At 42.5% G+C, this 26,593-nt stretch overlaps 1 protein-coding gene and 1 pseudogene across 7 annotated transcripts in view; one reads left to right on the plus strand and one right to left on the minus strand.

Moving 5' to 3' along the window:
• Positions 1-3,834: 3,834 nt before the first annotated feature.
• Positions 3,835-5,169, minus strand: LOC120858061 (annotated as a pseudogene).
• Positions 5,170-5,550: 381 nt separating this feature from the next.
• Positions 5,551-26,593, plus strand: part of OS9 (OS9 endoplasmic reticulum lectin) — a 36,266-nt gene continuing 15,223 nt past the window's right edge. For 3 of the 7 annotated variants that reach the window (XM_040233087.1, XM_040233091.1, XM_040233089.1), the window contains exons 1-5: positions 5,551-5,745; positions 6,168-6,344; positions 7,219-7,282; positions 7,402-7,487; positions 7,664-7,762. In XM_040233087.1, the coding sequence (XP_040089021.1) occupies positions 5,584-5,745; positions 6,168-6,344; positions 7,219-7,282; positions 7,402-7,487; positions 7,664-7,762 (588 nt within the window). In that variant the 5' untranslated portion in view covers positions 5,551-5,583. The remainder of the gene's footprint in view (positions 5,746-6,167; positions 6,345-7,218; positions 7,283-7,401; positions 7,488-7,663; positions 7,763-26,593) is intronic. The other 4 variants (XM_040233092.1, XM_040233093.1, XM_040233088.1 and 1 more) reach the window with 2 other exon arrangements.

Genomic DNA, 26,593 nt, shown 5'->3' on the forward strand with positions numbered 1-26,593 from the left:
ATGCATGGAATATCTGTATTTTGAATTGCATGTCTGAAATTGTCTTTATTCTGGACTCATAGATCATAGTTTGGCTGTGTGTATTAATAGAATTCTAGGTTGGAAACAGTTTTCTTCAAAATTTCGAAGCCATTCTTTACTGTCTTCTATCTTACAAAGTTTTGATAAGCCAAATGCTATTCTGATTCTTGATCTTTGTATGCAACTTGTCCTTTTTCTCTGGAAGCTCTTAGAATTGTTTGTCTGTGTCCAGTGTTCTGAAATTCTATGATGAAGGATTTGGTGTGGGTTTGCTATCAGTGTGCCCTTCCAATTTAGAGACTTTCTTCAGTTTAGGATAACACAATACTTTAAAATAATTTTGGTGATTATTTCTTCCCTTCTGAGTCTCTGTTCTTTTTGTGAAACCCTCACTATTCAGAGAGGCTTCCCTGGTGGCTCAGTGGAAAAGAATCCACCTGTGACGCAGGAGACCCAGATTCAATCTCTGGGTCGGGAAGATCCCCTGGACGAGGGAATGGCAACCCGCTCTAGTATTCTTGCCTGGAGAATTCTTTGGACAGAGGAGCTGATTGGGCTGTGGTTCATGGGGGTCGCAAAGAGTTGGATACAACTGAAGCAACTGAGCATGCACGTATGCACTATTCAGATGCTGGACCTGCTGGACTGATCCTTTACTTTTTATTAATTTTCTCCTAAAGTAGGACAAATTTCATTTTCTTTCTTTCAGAGACTTACTCATTTGTTTATTTATGGCTGCACTGGGTCTTCACTTTTGCATGCATGACCTTTCTCTAGTTGTGGAGAGAAGGATCACTTCATTGTGATGCTCAGGCTTCTCACTGGAGTGGCTTCTCCTGTTGCAGACCCCAGGGTCTAGAGCGCTGGATCAGGAGTTGTGGCGCACAGGCTTAATTGCTCTGAGGCTTGTGGAATCTTTATGGATCAGGGATTGAAGCCATGTCTCCTGCACTGGCAAGCAGATTCCCAACCATTAATTTTCAACTTTATCCTCTAGTCTTTCTATTGAATTTCTATTGAATTTTTATTTTTACTGGTTTTGATTTCCAAGAGCTCTTTTTTCTTATCTGAATAGTGGCTGCTTTTAAAAATTGCTTCCTTTAAAAAAAAATAGCTTTCTGTTGTAAATTTTTAAGTCAAAAATTTTATTTCTAAAATATAATCCAATGACTTCATGATCTTTCATGAACAAACATACCACCAATTCTCTAAAGGATAAATAAAATTGAACCTGTCTATAACTACATATCTTGCCTGGATAGTCACAGAGTATTTCATTCAATAATCAAAGAAAGTGGTTTTTCCAATGAGGAGTCAAGAGATCTAGATTACAGTTCAAACTCTTTAAAATTAAAATACATAATATACTGCAATATAAAACAAGATTTGTAGGAGGGATGAGCAAGATAGTAGTCCAGTTTCCTTTTTGTAAATAAGGTGAGTTGGTCTATTTAATTTATAATCCTTATTGTACTTAATACCGGAAAATTCCAATTTAGGACTGACTTTGGCCTTATCATCCAAAATAGCAACCAAATTAAAAAATGCAGTAGTTCTTCTACTTTAGCTTATTATATATTAAAAACTCAAAAGGCCAAAAATTCTATAATACATATTACCATTCAACAAAAATCTAAAAAGTTTATGGCAATGCATCACATAGAATTACCTTGCAATATATTTGTTTAAAGTAGACTTTTAAAATAGAGTACTTACATATTTCTTTCATACATTCATACTTGCCTTGGCAATTTCACATCTATAAAAATCTTATAATCATTCTTTAGTAAATACAAAAGAATAAAAACATCTATGAAATTTGGACAAACAACATTAGCACTAAGTATAACCCATCCAGATTCTTAGTTTAACTCATTCAGTTACTACAAAGATCTTTATACAGTTGAATCTAATACTCTATATTGTACATCACTGCCCTCTGATGGCATCACCAATATATAATTTTAAATTAAGCAAGCAAAAGAAAAACTTTATTATAATGTAAAACAGAGTATGTCAATTTTATAAGCTACAGAGGTAGAAAATAAATTATAAGAAGTTTAATGTTTTCCAGAAATATTAATTTCTTAGTAAGTTCTAAAAATTTACAGTGTTCCTTAATATAAGCCCTTCAAATAATTTTTCAATATTTTTCCTGATGATCAGTTCAAAAGGCACTGAGTCTCTCAGTCAGTCAGTTCAGTCGCTCAGTCATGTCCACTCAGAATTGCAGCACGCCAGGCCTCCCTGTCCATCACCAACTCCCGGAGTTCACTCAAACTCATGTCCATCGAGTCGGTGATGCCACCCAGCCATCTCATCCTCTGTCGTCCCCTTCTCCTCCTGCCCCCAATCCCTCCCAGCATCAGAGTCTTTTCCAATGAGTCAACTCTTCACATGAGGTGGCCAAAGTACTGGAGTTTCAGCTTTAGCATCATTCCTTCCAAAGAACACCCAGGACCGATCTCCTTTAGAATGGACTGGTTGGATCTCCTTGCAGTCCAAGGGACTCTCAAGGGTCTTCTCCAACACCACAGTTCAAAAGCATCAATTCTTCGGCGCTCAGCTTTCTTCACAGTCCAACTCTCACATCCATACATGACTACTGGAAAAACCATAGCCTTGACTAGACAGACCTTTGTTGGTAAAGTAATGTCTCTGCTTTGTAATATGCTATCTAGGTTGGTCATAACTTTCCTTCCAAGGAGTAAGCATCTTTTAATTTCATGGCTGCAGTCACCATCTGCAGTGATTTTGGAGCCCCCCAAAATAAAGTCTGACACTGTTTCCACTGCTTCCCCATCTATTTCCCATGAAGTGATGGGACCAGATGCCATGATCTTCGTTTTCTGAATGTTGAGCTTTAAGCCAACTTTCTCACTCTCCACTTTCACTTTCAACAAGAGGCTTTTTAGTTCCTCTTCACTTTCTGTCATAAAGGTGGTGTCATCTGCATATCTGAGGTTATTGATATTTCTCCCAGCAATCTTGATTCCAACTTGTGCTTCTTCCAGCCCAGTGTTTCTCATGATGTACTCTGCATATAAGTTAAATAAGCAGGGTGACAATATACAGCCTTGACATACTCCTTTTCCTATTTGGAACCAGTCTGTTGTTCCATGTCCAGTTCTGACTGTTGCTTCCTGACCTGCATACAGATTTCTCAAGAGGCAGGTCAGGTGGTCTGGTATTCCCATCTCTTTCAGAATCTTCCACAGTTTGTTATGATCCACACAGTCAAAGGCTTTGGCATAGTCAATAAAGCAGAAATAGATGTTTCTCTGGAACTCTCCTGCTTTTTTTGATAATCCAGCGAATGTTGGCAATTTGATCTCTGGTTCCTCTGCCTTTTCTAAAACCAGCTTGAACATCTGGAAGTTTAAGCAAAAATTTTCACATATAATGAAATAATGAGATATAAGATTAAGTGGCAAATTAAAAATAGCTAGATCACTTTATAAAGGAGGGGAAATACAAGTGCAAATTTGAATATTTGAGACATATGCAATTTTTTCCCATGCAATATAAATATATATTCACAATTTAGGTCCATGTTCTGACTACTGAAAAATGGCAAATCACCCACTGCTTGCAGAAGAGCACATGTAGGGAAAATAAGTATTTAATGAAAGGTCTGGACATTTTCTGACAATCAAAAGGATTTTCAATATTCAGTTTTGAAAAAGCACTGCACTTAAGAACACTAAAATTACAAAGTCTGAATCTTCATTTATTCAAAGAGAAGAAATTAAATTGAGGATGTGCACTTGATTGCAGGTATAGTTATTAGCAGTAGACTCTTACACTCATGCTTTATAAAACTGTCCATCTAAGTCCACCTTCTGGTGGGGGTTCAGATGTAGCTATTTCTTTTTCTATTTCTTCCTTTTTCTTTCTCTTTTCTTCCACAGACTGAACATTCAGAATACTACGAGATGCAGCCTCCTTCTGTCTTCTCTCTGCAGCCTCTGCAAGCTTTGCTCTTTTCTCTTTCATGTCCGGCTAGGGAGGCGCGGCCTCCGTGAGACAGGGAAAACTCACTCCCACGGGGATCGCGGTTGGAGGTCCCCTCCTCTGCCCGCCCAAACTAGGCGGTGAGAACTGCACGATTAAACGCGGGTCCCAGGTCTGCGGTGCTCGCTCCGCCCCGCTCCTGCTAGAATTTTATGCACACAATATATTATTTATCTGAGGCTCTTACTGATGTGTTTTTGTTTGAATTAATTTTCGGTTGCTTTTTCTCCCTTGCAATTTGTTTCCTCTGAGTTGCTGCTTTTCTTCTTTCTTGTTTTCTTCTTTGTATATTAAAAAGATATTCTTTAAATGTTTTATGATCCTTGGCTGTCCGCTTATATTTTGGAGTGAGACTATCAAAAAACTGATTGGAAAGCTTGTGTGCCGGCTAGGGCACGAAGGCTTCCCCGGTGGCTCAGACAGAAGAATCTCCCTGCAGTGCAGGATTCTCGGCCAAGGACTTAAATGCAGGATTCCCTCATCTTATTTCTTTAAGAGAACCCTGATGAAAATATCTTTGGGATTTCTCTGTTGGGCGGGACAGAGTCTCCAGATAAGTTTTTCCAAAGATATAGTCATGATCTTGTTTATGTTTGTTTAGGAATCAGTTTCTCAGGATTACTTAATCAGTTCCCATTCCTCCATTTGCTTTCTAGCTTCTGAAATGTTGCTGCTGTCTCCTTTCCCTTTGTTCCTACGTGGCCTGGAAGACAATACCTACGTTTGTCACTCGCAGCTGTCCAACTCCCAGTTTTCAGCTGGAAGTTCCCATTATTTCTTTCGGGGCTTCTCTGGTGGCTCAGAGGTTAAAGTGTCTGCCTGCAATGCGGGAGACCTGGGTCCGATCCCTGGGTCGGGAAGATCCCCTGGAGAAGGAAACGGCAACCCACTCCAGTATTCTTGCCTGGAGAATCCCGTGGACCATGGGTTCACAAAGAGTCGGACAAGACTATTTTTATTGGAAGACAACTGCAGGATCGTCCAGAAAGGTTTTGACACAAATTACCAGATCACCCTAAAGTTGTATGTATATATGAAAAGAGGAATGCTACTATACAATAATTGTTTGTTTTGTAACAAGCATTAAGTAGCTTTCAAGAGTATTGTGTGTACGCACCCATCCACCTCAAACATCCGCTTGGCGGCGGCCAGACACAGTACAAAAAATGACTTAAAAAGCAATCAGAAATGCGTACAACAGCTGGGCTAGAACAGAAAAGAAAACACAAAACAAAACAAAAAAAAAGACTGCTTAACTGGGCCGGGCGTGTAGACCGCGCCTCCCTGGAACTGGGAGAGGGGAGGAGGGGGTCCGATATCATTGGTGATTGGTTGGCCTCTTCAACCAATCACGCGTAGCGAGTGATTTTGCTAATTGTCATGATACACCTCCTCGTGGGCTTTAGAGCTACGTTGACAAATGGGAATAGGGCATGTGAGAGGGACAGAAAGTTTCGCCAATAAGACCTTGGGGCGTTATGGGCGGGATGAGGCCGCCGCCAGGTTTAGGGCGGAAGGAGTTGTTCTGGATTAGAAGGGGAACGAAAGATGGCGGCGGAAACGCTGCTGTCCAGTCTGTTGGGACTGCTACTTCTGGGGCTCCTGTTACCCGCAGGTCTGACCGGCGGGATCGGGAGCCTGAACCTGGAGGAGCTGAGTGAGATGCGTTATGGGATCGAGATACTGCCGTTGCCTGTCATGGGAGGCCAGGTGAGGAGGCGTAGAGGGGCGAGGGTCCTGGGCAGAAAGGAAAGGAGAAGGCAGAGGAAGAAGGGCAGCTGTGGAGTCGGTGGCGGAAGCCTAAGGAGAATCGGGAAGAGTAAGCAGCGGTTTTATGAGGACTCCTGAAGATCGTAGTCAAAGACCCATTCCCTTGGGGCCAGGGACTGGGAGGGGTGGGGCTTCCCTCTGTCAACTTCAGGTCCCAGTTCCCTATTGAAACACCCAGACTCCTCCTCTGTGAAAAAGTGGGAGTGCCCTCTCCCCTCACCCGCTGAACACCGCTGCAGGACTTGTGGCTCACTCTGTCTTGACTGGACTCTTCCCCATTATGTGAAGAGGGATCTCGTTGTTCTCCCTGATCCCAAACCTCTCTTTGCCTCCCTGTCCCCCGACCCCTACTTCTTTCCCAGAGCCAAGCTTCGGACGTGGTGATTGTCTCCTCTAAGTACAAGCAGCGCTATGAATGTCGCCTGCCAGCTGGAGCTATTCACTTCCAGCGTGAAAGGGAGGAGGAGGCACCTGCTTACCAAGGGCCTGGGATCCCTGAGTTGTTGAGCCCGATGAAAGATGCTCCCTGCTTGCTGAAGGTGAAAGGAACTGGGATAGAGGGAAGGAGGGCATGGAAACTAGTTATCTATTTGGGAACTAGTTATCTATTCACAGTGTGTCTGTGAATGAGGAGTGATCAGAGTATCTGTAGGAGTTAAGAAGGCCATTGAAGGAGCAGGCATATTGTACAGACAGGAAAAAAGCAAAGAATCCTGTAACCAATGATGATACTTTGCTGATTATAGAGGAGTGTTAGGATAGAAAATCTCAGAATAAAGATTAAGCCAATATTGAGGTGCTTAAAGGGGTCAGGCTGAGGCAGTAGGGGTACTCCCTTACAGAAACTTTCCTGGTTAAGTCACCCCTTTCCCTGCCACTCTCTGCCCAGTGTCCTGTTTTATTTTCATCATGGTACTTTTCATGACATGAAATTATTAACTGAATTATCAGTTCATTTATTTTTGGTCTGAATCCTAGTACTAGAACGTAAGTCTGTGAAATCAGAGAATTTATCTTGTTCACAGCTGTATCCACAGTAACTAAAACAGTACAAGGAAGTTCAATTAATACTTTGATATTCCATGTTTCCCTGGTCTGAGTGCTTCAAGGATATCATGATTTCTTATCTTTATGGACAACAAAGAAGGATTAAAAAAATATTTACAAAGAAAAAAAAATTTTTTTTTAATATTTAGAAAGAGAAGAGTAGTAAACCAACTAGGCTGTAGAAGTCTCTCTCCAAGTTATAGAGGACAAACAGCCCTCCTCACCAAGAATCTGGAGGATTAAGAATAAGGAGGAGATGAGAAGTAAATCAGTGGTTATGTGTTTTGAGGCCAGGAGAGATTTTGGTTCCAAGAAGAGATGTCTGCATTCCATCCCCCTGACAGTTCTTTTTTCTTTTATTGTCAGACCAAGGACTGGTGGACATATGAATTCTGTTATGGACGCCACATCCAGCAGTACCATATGGAAGGTGAGTTCCACCTAAGCCCTCAGAAACCTGTCATGGAAGGTGACCTGCCTCCCCAGTTCCCTTCCCTCCCAGTCCTCTGAGAACAGGGTAACCGTGCTTCACTGTGCTCTCTCTTGCAGATTCAGAGATCAAAGGTGAAGTCCTCTATCTTGGCTACTACCAATCGGCCTTCGACTGGGATGATGAAACAGCAAAGGTGGCAGGAGTGCGGGACTGGGAGAAAAAGGGGTCTGGGCTGCAGACTGAGAGCTCTGTCGAGAAGGGGAGGGTCAGGATTAACTGACGTGCTTCTCTGGGCTTCGTCTTAGGAGAGAGTGCTCTTTTTTTTTCCTTCTTGCTGTCTTTCTCACACCCCTCCCTCATGCCTGATGTCCTCCCCAGGCCTCCAAGCAGCATCGCCTGAAACGCTACCACAGCCAGACCTATGGCAATGGGTCCAAGTGCGACCTCAACGGGAGGCCCCGGGAGGCTGAAGTTCGGGTGAGTCTTGGGAGAGAGACGTTGACACTCCGACAGTGACAACTCAGAGTCTAAGGGAAGAGGGCAGGGTTGTGTGGTATAGTCAAGAGTGTCTCTACCAGGCCCTAGACCCTAAGTTTAAGACTCATATTTCCAGCTTTGCGTCACTGCCTCAGTTTTCACAGGCACTTCTATTTTTTTTAATTGGTGTATAATGGCTTTACAATGTTGTATTAGGTTCTGCTCTACAACAACATGAATCAGCTATACGTGTACATATATGCCCCCACTCTTGAGCCTCCTGTGTCCCTGCCCCCGCATCCCACTCCTCCAGATGATCGCACAGCCCCGAACTGAGCTCCCTGTGCTGTACAGGAGCTTCCTACTAGCTGCCTGTTTTACACATGCCAGTGCATACATGTCAGTGCTACTTGGTTAATTCATCCCACCTACTCCTTACCCCACTGTGCCCAGAAGTCCATTCTCTGTGTCTGCATCTCTATTCCTGCCCTGCAAATAGGTTCATCAGTACCATTTTATAGATTCCATATATACACATTAATATATGATATTTGTTTTTCTCTTTCTGACTTTACTCTATATAACAGAATCTAGGTTCATCCACATCACTGCAAATGACCCAGTTTTGTTCCTTTGTATGGCTAATATCCCATTGTATATATGTACCACATCTTCTTTATCTCTTCTTCTGTTGAGGAACGTTTAGGTTGCTTCCATGTCCTGCCTATTGTAAATAGTGCTGCACTGAACACTGGGGTGCATATGTCTTTTTGAATTATGCTTTTCTCAGGGTGTATACCCAGTGGTGGGATTGGTGCATCATATGGTAGTTTTAGTTTTTTAGGGAAGCTCTGTACTGTTCTCCGGGCTTCCCAGGTGGCGCTAGTGGTAAAGCACCTGTCTGCCGATGAAGGAGATGTAAGAGATTTGGGATTCCATCCCTGGGTTGGGAAGATCCCCTGGAGGAGGATATGGCAACCTAGTCCAATATTCTTGCCCGGAGAATTCCATAGATGGAGGAGCCTGGTGGGCTACAGTTCATGGGGTCACAAAGAGTTGGACACGACTGAAGCGACTTAGCATGCATGTACACTGTTCTCCATAGTGGTTGTATCAATTTCCATTCCCACCAACCAACCACACTTTTATCTGTGTTTCTCCTTTCTGTCCCCTAAGCTGGACACCTGAGTTTCATTACTGACTCTTACTTCTTCACTTTGTCCTCCTTTCTTCACTTACTGACTCTGCAGTGAGGTCGTGCTGGTGTCGGTATTGGGCTCCACTCTGGAGATGCAGTGGTGGGCAGACATGCAGCCCCTACCCTCAAGGACTGCAGGCAGGAGAGGAAGGCAGAGGTTAAAGAATCACAAAAATGAGCCTGTGATTACAAGCTGAGAAGTGATATAGAGGAAAGAAATCAGAGTCGATAACGAAGCTCCTTCATTCTACTTCTACATTTCTCTCACAGCTGTCCTCTTCTCTCCTATGCTTTATACCTTCATCTCTCACCTGCCTCATCTCCAACAGCCTCTTACCAAAGTTTCCTGATGTCGTGGTACTTAAAGGAATTCAGGCAGGCAGCTGTCTGGTAGGCCAAGTTCCTCAGGTGATCTAATGTGTATTCACAAACATATACGCCTGTAGAGAGCCAGGACACAAGAGTTCTCTTTATGCAATACAGATTTGCACATGCAGTTGTGTGATGGTAAGTGTGGGACACTAGGATCGCCCAGGTAGGGTGGGGTGGGGGAGGGGGGAGCCCAGGTGTAATGTCTGCCAGTATCCATGGTATAAATATCCCCACCATGGCCAAATTCATGCTTTCATTATGACGTCAATCATAGTGCAACATTCCTGAAAACTTACCAGTTGGCTCTTGTGAACTGGCCTGAGTTGGCTCTAACACACCACTCTGAGCAAGTGTCACTTCTCTACCGAGTTCTGGAAAGCCTTCAATAATTCTGCCTCGCATAAATCATAAGACCCAAATACTTCAGAGCAGACTGGGGTGGTAGCAGCAGAGAAGGGGGAAGGCAGCCAGATTCTGGATAGATTTTGGAGATAGAGCCAATAAGATTTGTATTTTTTGTTTTTTTGTTTTTTTTAGAGGATTTGTTGAAGGATTGGATGTGACAGGGAGTCTACAATGATTCCAGGGCCTTTAGCTTGAGCAGCTGGAAAAATGGAATTGTCATTTAGTTAAGTGGGAGGGAACGGGTGTGGAGGAGTAAAGTAGGCTGGTGTTGGACATATGAAGTTCAAAATGCCTAGTAGATATCCCAGTGGTGATGGTCAGTTGGTAGTTGGCTCTCTAATTCTGGAACTCCAGGGCAGGGTCTGGGTTAGATACATAAAATCTTACTGCATTTCTGTCCCACTGCTCTTCTTCCTGCCCTTTGATTTTTTGTTGTTGTTGTTTGTTAACTATTTGTTTATTTGGCTGCACTGGAACTTAGTTGGGGCATGTGGGATCTAGTTTCCCAACCAGGGATTGAACCCAGGCCCCCAGCATTGGGAGCACAGTGTCTTATCACTGGACCACCAGGGAAGTCCCTCTTCCTGTCTTTTGAACCACTGGGTCTATTTCCTCTGCCTGGAGATCCCTGAATGGCTGTCTCCATCCTCTAATTCGGATTATATATCCCTGTGACACCTCCACAGGGAGATCTGACATAGGCACACAGACACACACACTCTTCTGCCTTCATCCTGGCAAACTCCTATGGCATTTTATATTCTTCAAAGCATGTGTTGTTTCCTAAAATCAGCTTATTGTTTGGGTTTAATTTCTTCGTCTATCCCCACTAGAATAAGCTCCAGGAAGTCAGGGACTGTCTTATTTTCTGCTGTATCCTCAGTGTCTTCCACAGTGCCCGGCACCAAGTAGATGCCCAGAGATTATTCACTGAATGAACAATGAACTATTTCAAATGTCACTGTATTTTTTGTGACCTTTCTCAGCTAGCCCAGAAAGTTCATTGTGTTCTTTCAGTGCTTCGTATATCAGTACATCCGCATGCACATATATCCACATCTTAGCCTGTTTGGGCTGCTATAATAAACTACCACAGGCTAGGTAGCTTATAAACATCAGAAATTTATTTCTCAAGTTCTGGAAGCTGAAGTCTGAGACTGGGGTGCCAGTGAGGTTGGGTGAGGACCCTCTTCCAGTCCCAGACTTCTTGTATCCTCACAAAGGAGCTCTGTGGGGTCTCTTTCATAAGAGTATTAATCCCATTTGTGAGGGCTCCAACCTCATGAGCTAAGCATCTCTGACAGGACCCTCTCCTGATACCATCACAGCGGGCAAGAGGATTTCAACCTACAAATTTTAGGGAGACACAGACATTCAGATGACAGCAATCCGCAGCACCCACACACATATATAATCTATTATAGCACTTACTCCATTGTATGCTATATATTTCTTTACTTGTTTGTATGTTCAGTAACACTGAGAACTGAAGGCAAAGACTTCATTTTCCTCATAGCTACTGACAGTGTGCCCTGTGCCAAGCACTATGACAGACAACTGGAGAGGAAATGCTGACTGAGAGACCTAGTTTTGCTGTCAGGAGGCAGACATTATACAAATAGCCACAGCACACAGGCAGACTCTCTGATGGGTGAGGTATTTTTCATAGGGGAACACACAAAGAACTAACCCAGGTCAAGGGGAGACCTCTGGGGAAGATGACCTTTGAACTGGCAGTAGAAGGATGAGGAGTTATTCCAGCCACTGTAGAGGAATGGGAAGGAGAGGGTGTTCCAGGTAGAAGGTTCATGGAATTCAAAAGGCTTGGAGATGGGAAAGATTGATAGCTGTGCACTGACTGGAGGGAACTACGGGAGGTGAGGCTGGGCAGTCGCTAGGGGACAAGTCATGTCACGCTAAGCTCTGCACCTGTGTTGAGGAGTTTGGACAATCTGAAAAAGGGGAAACCAATGAAGAATTGGGTTGGCCAAAAAGTTCATTCAGGTTTTCCCATAAGCTGTCCTAGAAAAAACCCGAATGAACTTTTTGCCAGCCTGATCTTTTGAGCAGATGCTGACAAATTCACTGTTGGTTTTGACGGCTTGCTCTGGCTCAGTTCAGTTCAGTCGCTCAGTCGTGTTGGACTCTTTGCGACCCCATGAACTGCAGCATGCCAGGCCTCCCTGTCCATCACCAACTCCCGGAGTTTACCCAAACCCATGTCCACTGACTCAGTGATGCCATCCAACCATCTCATCCTCTGTTGTCCCCTTCTCCTCCTGCCCTCAATCTTTCCCAGCATCAGTGTCTTTTCAAATGAGTCAGCTCTTCGCATCAGGTGGCCAAAGTACTAGAGTTTCAGCTTCAGCATCAGTCTTTCCAATGAACACCCAGGACTGATCTCCTTTAGAATGGACTGGCTGGATCTCCTTGCAGTCCAAGGGACTCTCAAGAGTCTTCTCCAACACCACAGTTCAAAAGCATCAATTCTTCGGCGCTCAGCTTTGTTTATAGTCCAACTCTCACATCCATACATGACCAATGGAAAAACCATAGCCTTGACTAGACAGACCTTTGTTGACAAAGTAATATCTCTGCTTTTTAATATGCTGTCTAGGTTGGTCATAACTTTCCTTCCAAGGAGCAAGCATCTTTTAATTTCATGGCTGCAGTCACCATCTGCAGTGATTTTGGAGCCCCCCAAAATAAAGTCTGACACTGTTTCCCCATCTATTTGCCATGAAGTGATGGGACTGGATGCCATGATCAGAGTTTTCTGAACATTGAGCTTTAAGCTAACTTTTTCATTCTCCTCTTTCACTTTCATCAAGAGGCTCTTTAGTTCTTCTTTGCTTTCTGCCATAAGGGTGGTGTCATCTGCATATTGGAGGTTATTGATATTTCTCCTGGCAGTCTTGATTCCACCTCGTGTTTCATCCAGCCTGGTGTTTCTTATGATGTACTCTACATATAAGTTAAATAAGCAAGATGACAATATACAGCCTTGATGTACTCCCCCGATTTGGAACCAGTCTGTTGTTCCATGTCCAGTTCTAACTGTTGCTTCCTGACCTGCATACAGGTTTCTCAAGAGGCACGTCAGCTGGTCTGGTACTCCCATCTTTTTCAGAATCTTCCACAGTTTAGTGTGATCCACACAGTCAAAGGCTTTGGCATAATCAATAAAGCAGAAGTAGATGTTTTTCTGGAACTCTCTTGCTTTTTCCATGATCCATCAGATGTTGGCAATTTGATCTCTGGCTCCGCTGCCTTTTCTAAAACCAGCTTGAACATCTGGGAGTTCACAGTTGACATATTGCTGAAGCCTGGCTTGGAGAATTTTGAGCATGACTTTACTAGCGTGTGAGATGAATGCAATTGTGCGGTACTTTGAGCATTCTAAACTGACCTTTTCCAGTCCTGTGGCCACTGCTGAGTTTTCCAAATTTGCTGCCATATTGAGTGCAGCACTTTCACAGCATCATCTTTTAGGATTTGAAATAGCTCAACTGGAATTCCATCACCTCCAGTAGCTTTGTGTGTGGTGATGCTTCCTAAGGCCCACTTGACTTCACATTCAAGGATATCTGGCTCTAGTTGAATGTGAGTGATCACACCATCATGATTATCTGGGTTGTGAAGATATTTTTTGTACAGTTCTTCTGTGTATTCTTAATATCTTAATATCTTCTGCTTCTGTTAGGGCCATACCATTTCTGTCCTTTATTGTGCCTACCTTTGCATGAAATGTTCCCTTGGTATCTCTAATTTTCTTGAAGAGATCTCTAGTCTTTCCCATTCTATTGTTTTCCTCTATTTCTTTGCATTGATTGCTGAGGAAGGCTTTCTTATCTCTCCTTGCTATTCTTTGGAACTCAGCATTCAGATGCTTATACCTTTCCTTTTCTTCTTTGCTTCTGGCTTCTCTTCTTTTCACAGCTATTTGTAAGGCCTCCTCAGACAGCCATTTTGCTTTTTTGCATTTTGTTTTCTTGGGGATGGTCTTGATCCCTGTCTCCTGTACAGTGTCATGAACCCCTGTCCATACTTCATCAGACACTCTTATCAGATCTAGCCCCTTAAATCTATTTTTCACTTCCACTGTATAGTCATAAGGGATTTGATTTAGGTCATACCTGAATGGTCTAGTGGTTTCCCCCACTTTCTTCAATTTAAGTCTGAATTTGGCAACAAGGAGTTCTTGATCTGAGCCACAGTCAGCTCCTGGTCTTGTTTCTGCTGACTGTATAGAGCTTCTCCTTCTTTGGCTGCAAAGAATATAATCAATCTGATTTCGGTGTTGACCATCTGGCGATGTCCATGTGTAGAGTCTTCTCTTGTGTTGTTGGAAGAGGGTGTCTGCTATGACCAGTGCATTCTCTTGGCAGAACTTTCCCCTTCTTCATTCTGTACTCCAAGCACAAATTTGCCTGTTACTCCTTTCTTGACTTCCTACTTTTGCATTCCAGTCCCCTATATGATACGGACATTCTTTTTGGGGTGTTAGTTCTAGGTCTTGTAGTTCTTCATAGAACCATTCAGCTTCTTCAGTGTTACTAGTTGGGGCATAGTCATGGATTACCGTGATATTGAATGGTTTGCCTTGGAAACGAACAGAGATCATTCTGTTGTTTTTGAGATCACATCCAAGTACTGCATTTTGGACTCTATTGTTGACTATGATGGCTACTCCATTTCTTCTAAGGGATTCCTGCTCATAGTAGTAGATATAATGGTCATCTGAGTTAAATTCACCCATTCTAGTCCATCTTAGTTCGCTGATTCCTAGAATATCGATGTTCTCTGGCCGGAGTGAATCAAATGATTGGGAGACCAGTGAGGAGGTGGTCGCAGTGATCCAGGTGAGAAAACAAGGTGGCCCGGGGATGAAGACATTTGAATTATTGGAGAGATTCAAGGGGCAAAATTAACAGAGTGAGATTCCCAGGTCTCTGGCTTGAGCAATTGGATAGATGGTGGTTTCCATTCCCAGGATGGGTATAGTGGGAAGAGCAGTAGGTTTGGTAAAGGAAAATGTTGGTTTGGGTTTTGAATAGGATGATTGTAGTGGCTATAGGCATCCATGTATATATATGAGGAGGCTGTGGGATCTCTGGGTTTGCAGCTCAGGAGAGAGATCTAAATTGAACCCAGTGTTCGGAGCCATCAACCTACTGGTTATGATTGAAGCTGTAGTATGGATGAAATCCCACCCAAAGAGACAGGATATTGTGAGAAAATTGGAACAGAGCTCAAGGAAGCCATTACTGAAAGCCTGGGCAGAAGGTGTCTCTGCCAAGAAGAAGGGGCCAGAAAGGAGACTGTGGTGACACAGAACATAGAAAGGACATGACTCGAGAAGGAACTGGCCCGTGGTGTTGGCTGCGTCTGAACCTCAAGGAAGTGGAGAATTAAAAGCTGCTTGTGAGCGATCATAGGAATTGTTATTTTAATAAAAGCAACACACAAACGTGGAAATAAAAATTCGGGTGGTAGGGATGGGAGCCAGATGAGGATTGGTAAGTGCCCTGTTGCAGCCTCCCCTGACCAGTCCTTGGTTGGACTCGGTGCCCAAGGTCATTGGCGGTTTCCTGCAGAGCAGTTTCAGTGGGCTGGTGAAGCTGAGGTGTTGAGCACCGTGGTGAGAAAGTGGAAGTCTTTGAAGAAGTCTGAATTTGAAGGGGACGGGTGTGGGCTTGGGAGGGTGGGACTTTGTGCTTGTTGTTTCACGTGTTAAGGTAGGAGCAGGTTTACATGCTGGGTGGACTTAGTAGAAAGGAGGGTAGGTTGAGGTATAGGAGAAGGAATGAGAACAGAATGTGGGCAGGGCTGGGATCTGAGTAGGGAACTATTACTATACCTAGAACAAAAAAACAACATATTTTCTGGGGAGTCTGGAGGTTTTGGTGGCAGAAAATTGATGGTATTCCTATCTGACTGCTTCTCATTTTCAGCTTTTGATGGGCCCCCAAGTTAATAGCTTTAGTGACTGACTGAATCCCCCACTTCAGGGCTGGCCTGGTGAAGTTCCATCTTCCAGGTGCCTCCTTGGTGGGAGCAGGTGCACAGAGTTTGGTAAAAGTGCATTTTCTATGGAGTTTGGGAACAGTGGGTTAGCCATCTGGAATTAAATAAATTTGGATCCCTATCTCACTTATATTAAATAGGATTTCAGAGAGCTCTGAGATTTTTTCCCACTAAAATGTTTAATTATGAAACATTTCAGACATACAGGAAATAATGTCATAGACAAGTTAAACAGATGTTTAAACATTTTGCCATATTTGCTTCAGATCTGTTTTTTTTAAATAAGATGAATAAAATGCTAATGATAGAGTTAAAGCCCACCATCTCATTTCTTCATCTTGTCTCCAGAAACAACCAGAACCATCTCTGTGGTTGCTTTGTACTTTTATTAGTGCTACCCTGGTGGCTCAGATGGTAAAGCGTCTGCCTGCAATGCGGGGGACCTGGGTTCGATTCCTGGGTTGGGAAGATCCCCTGGAGAAGGATATGGCAACCCACTCCAGTACTCTGGAAAATTCCATGGACAGAGGAGCCTGATTGGCTACAGTCCATGGGGTCGCAAAGAGTCGGACACGACTGAGCGACTTCACTTTCACTTTTACGCATATCACAGGCAACATGCATAGTTTTGTGTTTTAAAATTATCATCAGCATAGTTCTGCTTTTTCACTAATGGAGGTATTTACCGTTCTGTGGCGTGACATGGAGATCCAGTTCAATGATTTTAATGGCTGCACTGTGTTTCATTGTTTACTTATCCATTCCTCTATTGAGGAACAGTTGGATTTCAACTCTACTGCCCTTTATGTAGACCACATTGTGAATGGGGAAGAGATTCTCCAGGGAAATACCTACTCGAATCACCGGGTTATCGGGAATGCAGATATTGGTGAATTGGGTGCATTGCCCATTTTTTAAATGTCTTTTTAACATAAAGGCATTCTTCATTTATTTTTAATTATTGCTTTTTAAGTTATAGTAAAACAAACATTAAAAGTTGCCATTTTAACAATTTTTAAGTGTACAATGCAGTAGCAGTAAGCACATTAACAATGTTGAATAATTGTTACCACTAATTACTACTTCATTAACATCTTCGTTTTGTTTTCGTCACTAAGCTGTGTCTGACTCTGTGACCCCATGGACTGTAGGACGCCAAGCTTCTCTGTCTTTCACTATCTCCCAGAATTTGCTCAAATTCATGTCCATTGAGTCGGTGTTGCCATCCAACCACTTCATTCTCTGTCGCCCACTTCTCCTGCCCTCAATCTTTCCCAGCATTAGGGTCTTTTCCAGTGAGTCAGCTCTTCTCATCAGGTGGCCAGAGAATTGGAGCTTCAGTTTCAGCAACAGTCATTCCAATGAATATTCAGGGTTGATCTCCTTTAGGACTGACTGGTTTGATCTCCTTGCAGTCCAAGAGATTCTCAAGAGTCTTCTCCAGCACCACAATTCAGAAGCATCGGTTCTTTGGCGTTGAGCCTTCTTTATGGCCCAACTCTCACATCCATACATAATTGCCGGAAAAACCGTAGCTTTGACTATCCAGGCCTTTGTTGGCAAAGTGACGTCTCTGCTTTTTAAGACACTGTCTAGGTTTGTCATAGCTTTTCTTCCAAGGAGCAAACGTCTTTTAATTTCATGGCTGTAGTCACTGTCCGCAGTGATTTTGGAGCCCAGGAAAGTAAAATCTGTCGCTGCTTCCATTTTTTCCCCATCTGTTTGCCATGAAGTGATGAGACTGGATGCCATGATCTTAGTTTTTTTAATGTTGAGTTTCAAGCCAGCTTTTTTACTGTCCTATTTCACCCTTAGTTCCTGTTCACTTTCTGCTATTAGAGTGGTGTCATCCGCATATCTGACGTTGTTGATATTTCACCCAGCAATCTTTTTTTTTTTTTACTTTGTTTGCTTTACAATACTGTATTGGTTTTGCCATGCATTGACATGAATCAGCCACAGGTGTACATGAGTTCCCAATCCTGAACCCACCTCCCACCCCATATCATCTCTCTAGATCATCCCCGTGCACGAGCCCCAAGCATCCTGTATCCTGTATCGAACATAGACTGGCAATTCGTTTCTTACCTGATAGTATACATGTTTCAATGTCATTCTCCCAAATCATCCCACCCTCTCCCTCTCCCTCAGAGTCCCAAAGTCCATTCTATACATCTGTGTCTCTTTGCTATCTCGCATACAGGGTTATCATTACCATCTTTCTAAATTCCATATATATGTGTTAGTATACTGTATTGGTGTTTTTCTTTCTGGCTTACTTCACTCTGTATAATAGGCTCCAGTTTCATCCACCTCATTAGAACTGATTCAAATGTATTCTTTTTAATGGCTGAGTAATACTCCATTGTGTACATGTACCACAGCTTTCTTATCCATTCATCTGCTTATGGACATCTAGGTTGTTTCCATGTCCTGGCTATTATAAACAGTGCTGTGATGAACACTGGGGTACACGTGTCTCTTTCAGTTCTCGTTTCCTTGGTGTGTATGCCCAGCAGTGGGATTGCTTCACTAAGCAATCTTGATTCTAGCTTATGACTCATCCAACTCAGCATTTTGCATGATGTACTCTGCATATAAGTTAAATAAGCAAGGTGACAATATACAGCCTTGTACTCCTTTCTGAATTAAGACCCAGTCAGTTGTTCTGTGTCTGGTTCTAACTATTGCTTCTTGACCCACATACAGGTTTCTCAGGAGACAGGTAAGGTGGTCTGGTATTCCTATCTCTTTAAGAGTTTTCCACACTTTGTTGTGATCCATGCAGTGAAAGGCTTCAGTGTAGTCACTGAAGCTGAAGCAGATATTTTTATGGAACTCCTTTGCTTTATCCATGACCCAGCAAATGTTGGTGATTTGATCTCTGGTTCCCCTGCCTCTTCAAAACCGAGCTTATGCTTCTGTAAATTCTTCGTTCACATACTGCTGAAGCCTAGATTGAAGGATTTTGAGCGTATGCTAGCATATGAAATGAGCACATTTGTATGGTAGTTAGAACATTCTTTGGCATTGCCCTTCTTTAGGATTGGAATGAAAACTGACCTTTTCCCATCCTGTGGCCACTGCTGAGTTTTCCAAATTTGCTGACATACTGAGTACAGCATGTTCACAGCATCATCTTTTAGGATTTGAAATAGCTCAATTGGAATTCCATCGCCTCCACTAGCTTTGTTCATAATGATGCTTCCTAATGCCCTCTTGACTTCACATTCCAGGATGTCTGGCTCTAGATGAGTGATCATAGCATTGTAGTTATCTGGATCATTAAGATATTTTTTGTACAGTTCTTCTGTGTATTCTTGCCACCTCTTTTTAATATCTTCTGCTTCTGTTAAGCCCATACCATTTCTGTCCTTTATGGTGCCCATCTTTGCATGAAATGATGCCTTGGTATCTCTAATTTTCTTGGAGAGATCTCTAGTCTTTCCCATTCTATTGTTTTCCTCTATTCTTTGCACTGATCATCGAGGAAGGCTTTCTCATCTTGCCTTGATAGTCTTTGGAACTCTACATTCAAGTGGGTATATCTTTCCTTTTCTTCTTTGTTTTTTGCTTCTCTTCTTTTCACAGCTATTTATCTGCATTCAGTTGGGTATAAATTTCCCTTTATCCCTTACCTTTTGATTTTCTTCTTTCCTCAGCTGTTTGTAAAGCCTCCTCAGACAACCACTTTGCCTTCTTGCATTTCTTTTTCTTTGGGATGGTTTTGGTCACCACCTCCTGTACAATGTCGCAAACCTCTGTCCATACTTCTTCAGGCACTCTATCAGGTGTAATCCCTTGAATCTATTTTTCACTTCCACTGTAAAATCATAAGGGATTTGATTTAGGTCATACCTCAATGGCCTAGTGGTTTTCCTTACTTTCTTCAATTTAAGCCTGAATTTTGCAATAAGGAGCTCATGATCTGAGCCACAGTCAGCTCCAGGTTTCGTTTTCGCTGACTGTATAGAGCTTCTCTGTCTTTGGCTGCAAAGAACATAATCAGTCTGATTTCAGTATTGACCATCTGGTGACGTCCATGGGTTGAGTCTTCTTTTGTATTGTTGGAAAAGGGTATTTGCTGTGACCAGTATGTTCTCTTGACAAAACGCTGTTAGCTTTAACCCTGCTTCACTTTGTACTCCAAGGCCAAACTTGCCTGTTATTCTGGGTATCTCTTAATTTACTTTTGCATTCCAATCCCCTATGATGAAAAAGACATCTTTTTTGGTGTTGATTCTAGAAGGTGCGGTAGGTCTTCTTAGAACCAGTCAACTTCAGCTTCTTTTGCATCAGTGGTTGGTGCATAAGCTTGAATTACTGTGATGTTGAATGGTTTGCCTTGGAAATGAACCGAGATTATTCTGTTGTTTTTAAGACCACACCCAAGTACTGAATTTCAGATTCTTGTTGATTATGAGGACTACTCCAGGTCTTCTAAGGAATTCCTCCCTACAGTAGTTAGTAGATACAGTGGTCATCTGTATCATCAGAATTAAATTCTCCCATTCCTGTCCATTTTAGTTTACTGATACCTAAGACATCAATGCTCAAAATTCTCCAAGCCAGGCTTCAGCAGTACGGGAACTGTGAACTTCCAGATGTTCAAGCTGATTTTATTTTTTTATATATGAAACTTTTAGTATTTTATTCATTTTCATAGTTTTACAGTATTAGTAAAAAATAAAATGGCCATTATAAATAAGTATAAAATGGAAATTGATGAAAAAATAACCCGAAGTCTTCCTTGACTCCCACCCTCCCACCAAAAAACTAGCTAGTATATGGCAAATATCCTTTTCACACATTATCTTTAGGCTATTCACTTTGTAGTGGTGGATGGTTTAGTCGCTAAGTTGTGTCTGACTCTTGTGACCCCACGGACTGTAGCCTGCCAGGCTCCTCTGTACATGGTGCTTTCCAGGCAAGATTACTGGAGTGGGTTGCCATTTCCTTCTCCAAATGCTGGTTTTAGAAAAGGCAGAGGAACTAGAGATCAAATTGCCAACATCTGCTGTATAATGGAATAAGGAAGAGAGTTCCAGAAAAACATCTACTTCTCCTTTATTGACTATGCCAAAGCCTTTGACTGTGTGGATCACACTAAACTGTGGAAAATTCTGAAAAAGATGGGAATACCAGACCACCTGACCTGCTTCTTGAGAAACCTATATGCAGGTCAGGAAGCAACAGTCAGAACTGGACATGGAACAACAGACTGGTTCCAAATAGGAAAAGGAGTACGTCAAGGCTGTATATTGTCATCCTGCTTATTTAACTTATATGCAGAATACATCATGAGAAACGCTGGGCTGGAAGAAGCACAAGCTGGAATCAAGATTACTGGGAGAAATATCAATAACCTCAGATATGCAGATGACACCACCCTTATGGCAGAAAGTGAAGAGGAACTAAAAAGCCTCTTGATGAAAGTGAAAGAGGAGAGTGAAAAAGTTGGCTTAAAGCTCAACATTCAGAAAACTAAGATCATGGCATCTGGTCCCATCATTTAATGGGAAATAGATGGGGAAACAGTGGAAACAGTGTCAGACTTTATTTTTTTGGGCTCCAAAATCCCTGCAGATGGTGATTGCAGCCATGAAATTAAAAGACGCTTACTCCTTGGAAGAAAAGTTATGACCAACCTAGATAGCATATTAAAAAGCAGAGACATTAGTTTGCAAACAAAAGTCCGTCTAGTCAAGGCTATGGTTTTTCCAGGAGTCATGTATGGATGTGAGAGTTGGACTGTGAAGAAAGCTGAGCGCTGAAGAATTGATGCTTTTGAACTGTGGTGTTGGAGAAGACTCTTGAGAGTCCCTTGGACTGCAAGGAGATCCAGCCAGTCCATTCTAAAGGAGATTAGTCCTGAGTGTTCTTTGGAAGGAATGATGCTAAAGCTAAAACTCCAGTACTTTGGCCATCTCATGCGAAGAGTTGACTCATTGGAAAAGACTGATGCTGGGAGGGATTGGGGGCAGGCAGGAGGAGAAGGGGACAACAGAGGATGAGATGGCTGGATGGCATCACCAACTCAATGGATGTGAGTCTGAGTGAACTCCGGGAGTTGGTGATGGACAGGGAGGCCTGGCGTGCTGCAGTTCATGGGGTCGCAAAGAGTCGGACACGACTAAGCGACTGAACTGACTGATTGACTGAAAGAGCCTCTTGATGAAAGTGAAAGAGGAGAGTGAAAAAGTTTGGTTAAAGCTCAACATTCAGAAAACTAAGATCATGGCATCCGGTCCCATCATTTCACGGCAAATAGATGGGGAAACAGTGGAAATAGTGGCTTACTTTATTTTGGGGGCTCCAGAATCACTGCAGATGGTGATTGCAGCCATGAAATTAAAAGATGCTTGCTCCTTGGAAGGAAAGTTATGACCAACCTAGACAGCGTATTAAAAAGCAGAGACATTACTTTGTCAACAAAGGTCCGTCTAGTCAAGGCTATGGTTTTTCCAGTGGTCATGTATGGATATGAGAGTTGGACTATAAAGAAATCTGAGGGCAAAAGAATTGATGCTTTTGAACTGTGGTGTTGGAGAAGACTCTTGAGAGTCCCTTGGACTGCAAGGAGATCCAGCCAGTCCATTCTAAAGGAGATTAGTCCTGAGTGTTCTTTGGAAGGAATGATGCTAAAGCTAAAACTCCAGTACTTTGGCCATCTCATGCGAAGAGTTGACTCATTGGAAAAGACTGATGCTGGGAGGGATTGGGGGCAGGCAGGAGGAGAAGGGGACAACAGAGGATGAGATGGCTGGATGGTATCACCGACTCAATAGACGTGAGTTTGAGTGAACTCCAGGAGTTGGTGATGGACAGGGAGGCCTGGCATGCTGCAGTTCATGGGGTCACAAAGAGTCGGACACGACTGAGCTACTGAACTGAACTGAAGTCATCAATGCTCAATTTTGCTGTCTCCTGCTAGACCACATCCAGTTTACCTTGATTCATGGACCTAACATTCCAGATTCCTATGCACTATTGTTCTTTACAGCATCAGATTTGACTCTCACCACCAGACATATCCGCAGCTGAGCGTCATTCCCACTTTGGTCCAGCTGCTTCATTCTTTCTGGAGCTATTGGTAATTGCCCTCTGCTCTTCCCCAGTAGCATATTGGACACCTTCTGACCTAGGGGAGGGCTCGTCTTCTGATGTTATATCTTTCTGCCTTTTCATACTGTCCATGAGGTTCTCCAGGCAAGAATACTGGAATGAGTTACCATTTCCTTCTCTAACGGACCACATTTTGTCAGAACTCTTCACTATGACCTGTGCCCTTGGGTGGGCCTGCATGGATTGGCTTATGGCGTCTCCAAGATACATAGGCCCCTTCTCCATAATGAGGCAGTGATCCGTGAAGGGGAACATCACTATTTTCTCATTTATTTCCTTCTACTTCCTTTAAGTTCTGTTCTCTTTCTGACTTCTTGGATTTTTTTCACACTTAGAAAATTTTTTATATTTAATTTTTGAATAGGTATGAATTTTCATAGCTCTAATATAGAAATGCTTTACAAAGTGTACAGAGAAAAGTCTTAACACACTTTCCCCTCATCACTCTGTTTCTATCCCTGTAGAAAGGTAACCATTGTTAGCTTCTTTTTTACAGTGAGATTTTTTTTTGCTCTTATTTTTAAAAAATTAAAAAATTTTTAATTGGAATATAATTGCTTTATCATATTGTGTTAGTTCTGCTGTGAAACAAAGTGAATCAGCTGTATGTGCATATATATCCCCTCCCTCTTGAGTCTCCCTCCCAATCCCAAAATTTTTAATTAAAATATAGTTGATTATGAATTATGTAAATTATAGAGTACAGTATAATGATTCACAATTTTTAAAGGTTATATTCCATTTATAATTATTATAAAATATTGGCTGTATTCCCTGTGTTGTTCAGTATATCCTTGTGGTTTATTTATACATTATAGTTTGTACCTCTTAATCCTCTGCCCCTATATTGCTCAGCCTTTCATCTCCTCGCTGATAACCACCGGTTTGTTCTGTGTATCTGTGATTTGACATTAAGTTATTTATCGATTTTCTAATGTTAAACCAATTTTGCTTTCCTGAGATGCATCTAGTTTTAAAAATATCTTTTAAAAAATACTATTAGTTATTTATTTTTGGATGCACTGGGTCTTCGTTGCTGCATGCTGGCTTTTTTCTAGTTTCAACGAGTTGGGGCTACTCTCTAGTTGTGGTACACAGGCCCAGTTGCCCCAAGGCAGGTGGAATCTTCTTGGACCAGGAATCAAACCCCTGTCCCTGTGTTGGTAGGTGGATTCTCAACCACTGGACCACCAGGAAAGTTCATATGTATTATCTTTGAGTATCCTTTTTTTATCTTGTTGGACTCAGTTTGTGATGTTTTTAAGGATCTTGTATGTATCTCCTGAGAGAGAGTGACCTTAGTTTTTCCTTCTAGTACTATCCTTATGCTTTAGACAAGGTTATGCTAGCTTCAAAAAATCAGTCAAAAAATGTTCACCTTTTCTATATTCTGAAGATTGTGTAAGATTGTAATATTTTATTCTTACATGTTTGCTTGAATTCACCTGGAAAATCATCTTGGTCTAGGTTTTCTTTGTACGAAGATTTTTACTTATGATTCATTTATTTTAGTAGTTTTAGGAATATTCAAAGTTTTTTTATTTCTACTTGGGTCAGTTTTAGTATATTTTCTAGAAATCGGTCTAATTTGTCTCATTTTTCCAATTTCTTGGTATAAAGGTGCTTATTTCCTTCTAATCTCTGTCAGTTCAGTTCAGTTGCTCAGTTGTGTCCAACTCTTTGAGACCCCATGAACCGCAGCATGCCAGGCCTCCCTGTCCATCACCAACTCCTGGAGTCCACCCAGACCCATGTCCACTGAGTTGGTAATGCCATCCAACCATCTCATCCTCCGTTGTCCCCTTCTCCTGCCCTCAATTTTTCCCAGCATCAGTGTCTTTTCAAATAAGTCAGCTCTTCACATCAGGTGGCCAAAGTATTAGAGTTTCAGCCTCAGTATCAGTCCTTCCAATGAACACACAGGGCTGATCTCCTTAAGAATGGACTGGCTGGATCTCCTTGCAGTCCAAGGGACTCTCAAGAGTCTTCTCCAACACCACAGTTCAAAAGCATCAATTCTTTTGCCCTCAGATTTCTTTATAGTCCAACTCTCACATCTATACATGACCACTGGAAAAACCATAACCTTGACTAGATGGACCTTTGTTGACAAAGTAATGTCTCTGCTTTTTAATACGCTGTCTAGGTTGGTCATAACTTTCCTTCCAAGGAGCAAGCATCTTTTAATTTCATGGCTGCAATCACCATCTGCAGTGATTTTGGAGCCCCCCAAAATAAAGTAAGCCACTATTTCCACTGTTTCCCCATCTATTTGCCATGAAGTGATGGGACCGGATGCCATGATCTTAGTTTTCTGAATGTTAAGCTTTAACCAAACTTTTTCACTCTCCTCTTTCACTTTCATCAAGAGGCTCTTTCAGTCAATCAGTCAGTTCAGTCGCTCAGTCGTGTCCGACTCTTTGCGACCCCATGAATCGCAGCACACCAGGCCTCCCTGTCCGTCACCAACTCCCAGAGTTCACTCAGACTCACATCCATTGAGTCAGTGATGTCATCCAGCCATCTCATCCTCTGTCATCCCCTTCTCCTGCCCCCAATCCCTCCCAGCATCAAAGTCTTTTCCAATGAGTCAACTCTTCACATGAGGTGGCCAAAGTACTGGAGTTTCAGCTTTAGCATCATTCCTTCCAAAGAAATCCCAGGGTTGATCTCCTTCAGAATGGACTGGTTGGATATCCTTGCAGTCCAAGGGACTCATCAAGAGTCTTCTCCAACACCACAGTTCAAAAGCATCAATTCTTCGGCGCTCAGCTTTCTTCACAGTCCAACTCTCACATCCATACATGACCACAGGAAAAACCATAGTCTTGACTAGACGGACCTTAGTTGGCAAAGTAATGTCTCTGCTTTTGAAGAGGCTCTTTAGTTCTTCACTTTCTGCCATAAGGGTGGTGTCATCTGCATATCTGAGGTTATTGATATTTCTCCCAGCAATCTTAATTCCAGCTTGTGCTTCTTCCAGCCCAGCATTTCTCATGATGTACTCTGCGTATAAGTTAAATAAGCAGGGTGACAACATACAGCCTTAATGTACTCCTTTTCCTATTTGGAACCAGTCTGTTGTTCCATGTCCAGTTCTAACTGTTGTAGCATCTGTAATTAGATTCCTCTTTTCAGGTTATTCCTCTTGCATGTGATTCCATCCTCAGAGTATATCAGAAAATTCACACAAGTGTAAAATCCTAAAAATGCAGTGAGGGTGCAGAGACTTTCTCCTCAGAAGTCAGATCTCAGTGCACACCAGAGAATTCACACAGGAGAGAAACCCTATGAGTGTAGTGAATGTGGGAAGGCTTTTACCCAAAATTCAGCTCTTGGAATACACCTGAGAATTCACACAGAGGAGAAACCTTATGAATGTATGAATGTGGAAAAACCTTTGTCCATAAAACAGCTATATTAGAGTATATCACACCACAATGCATACCATAGGGAAAACCCTGGAGTGTAATGAATTTGGAAAATGCTAAAGGAAGTATGGGGCTTCCCAAGTGGCTCAGTGGTAAAGAATCCACCTGCCAAGCAGGAGATGCACATTCAGTCCCTGGGTGGGGAAGAGGCCCTGGAAAAGGAAATGGCAGAATCCCATGCACAGAGGAGCCTGGCAGCAACAGTCCATAGGGTCTCAAAGAGTTGGACATGACTAAGTGACTCAACAGCACCCACAGGTTTTGTTACTGGTC

This window comes from Oryx dammah, unplaced genomic scaffold (assembly GCF_014754425.2).
Source record: "Oryx dammah isolate SB20612 unplaced genomic scaffold, SCBI_Odam_1.1 HiC_scaffold_29, whole genome shotgun sequence".
In the NCBI taxonomy this organism is placed as follows: Eukaryota; Metazoa; Chordata; class Mammalia; order Artiodactyla; family Bovidae; genus Oryx; species Oryx dammah.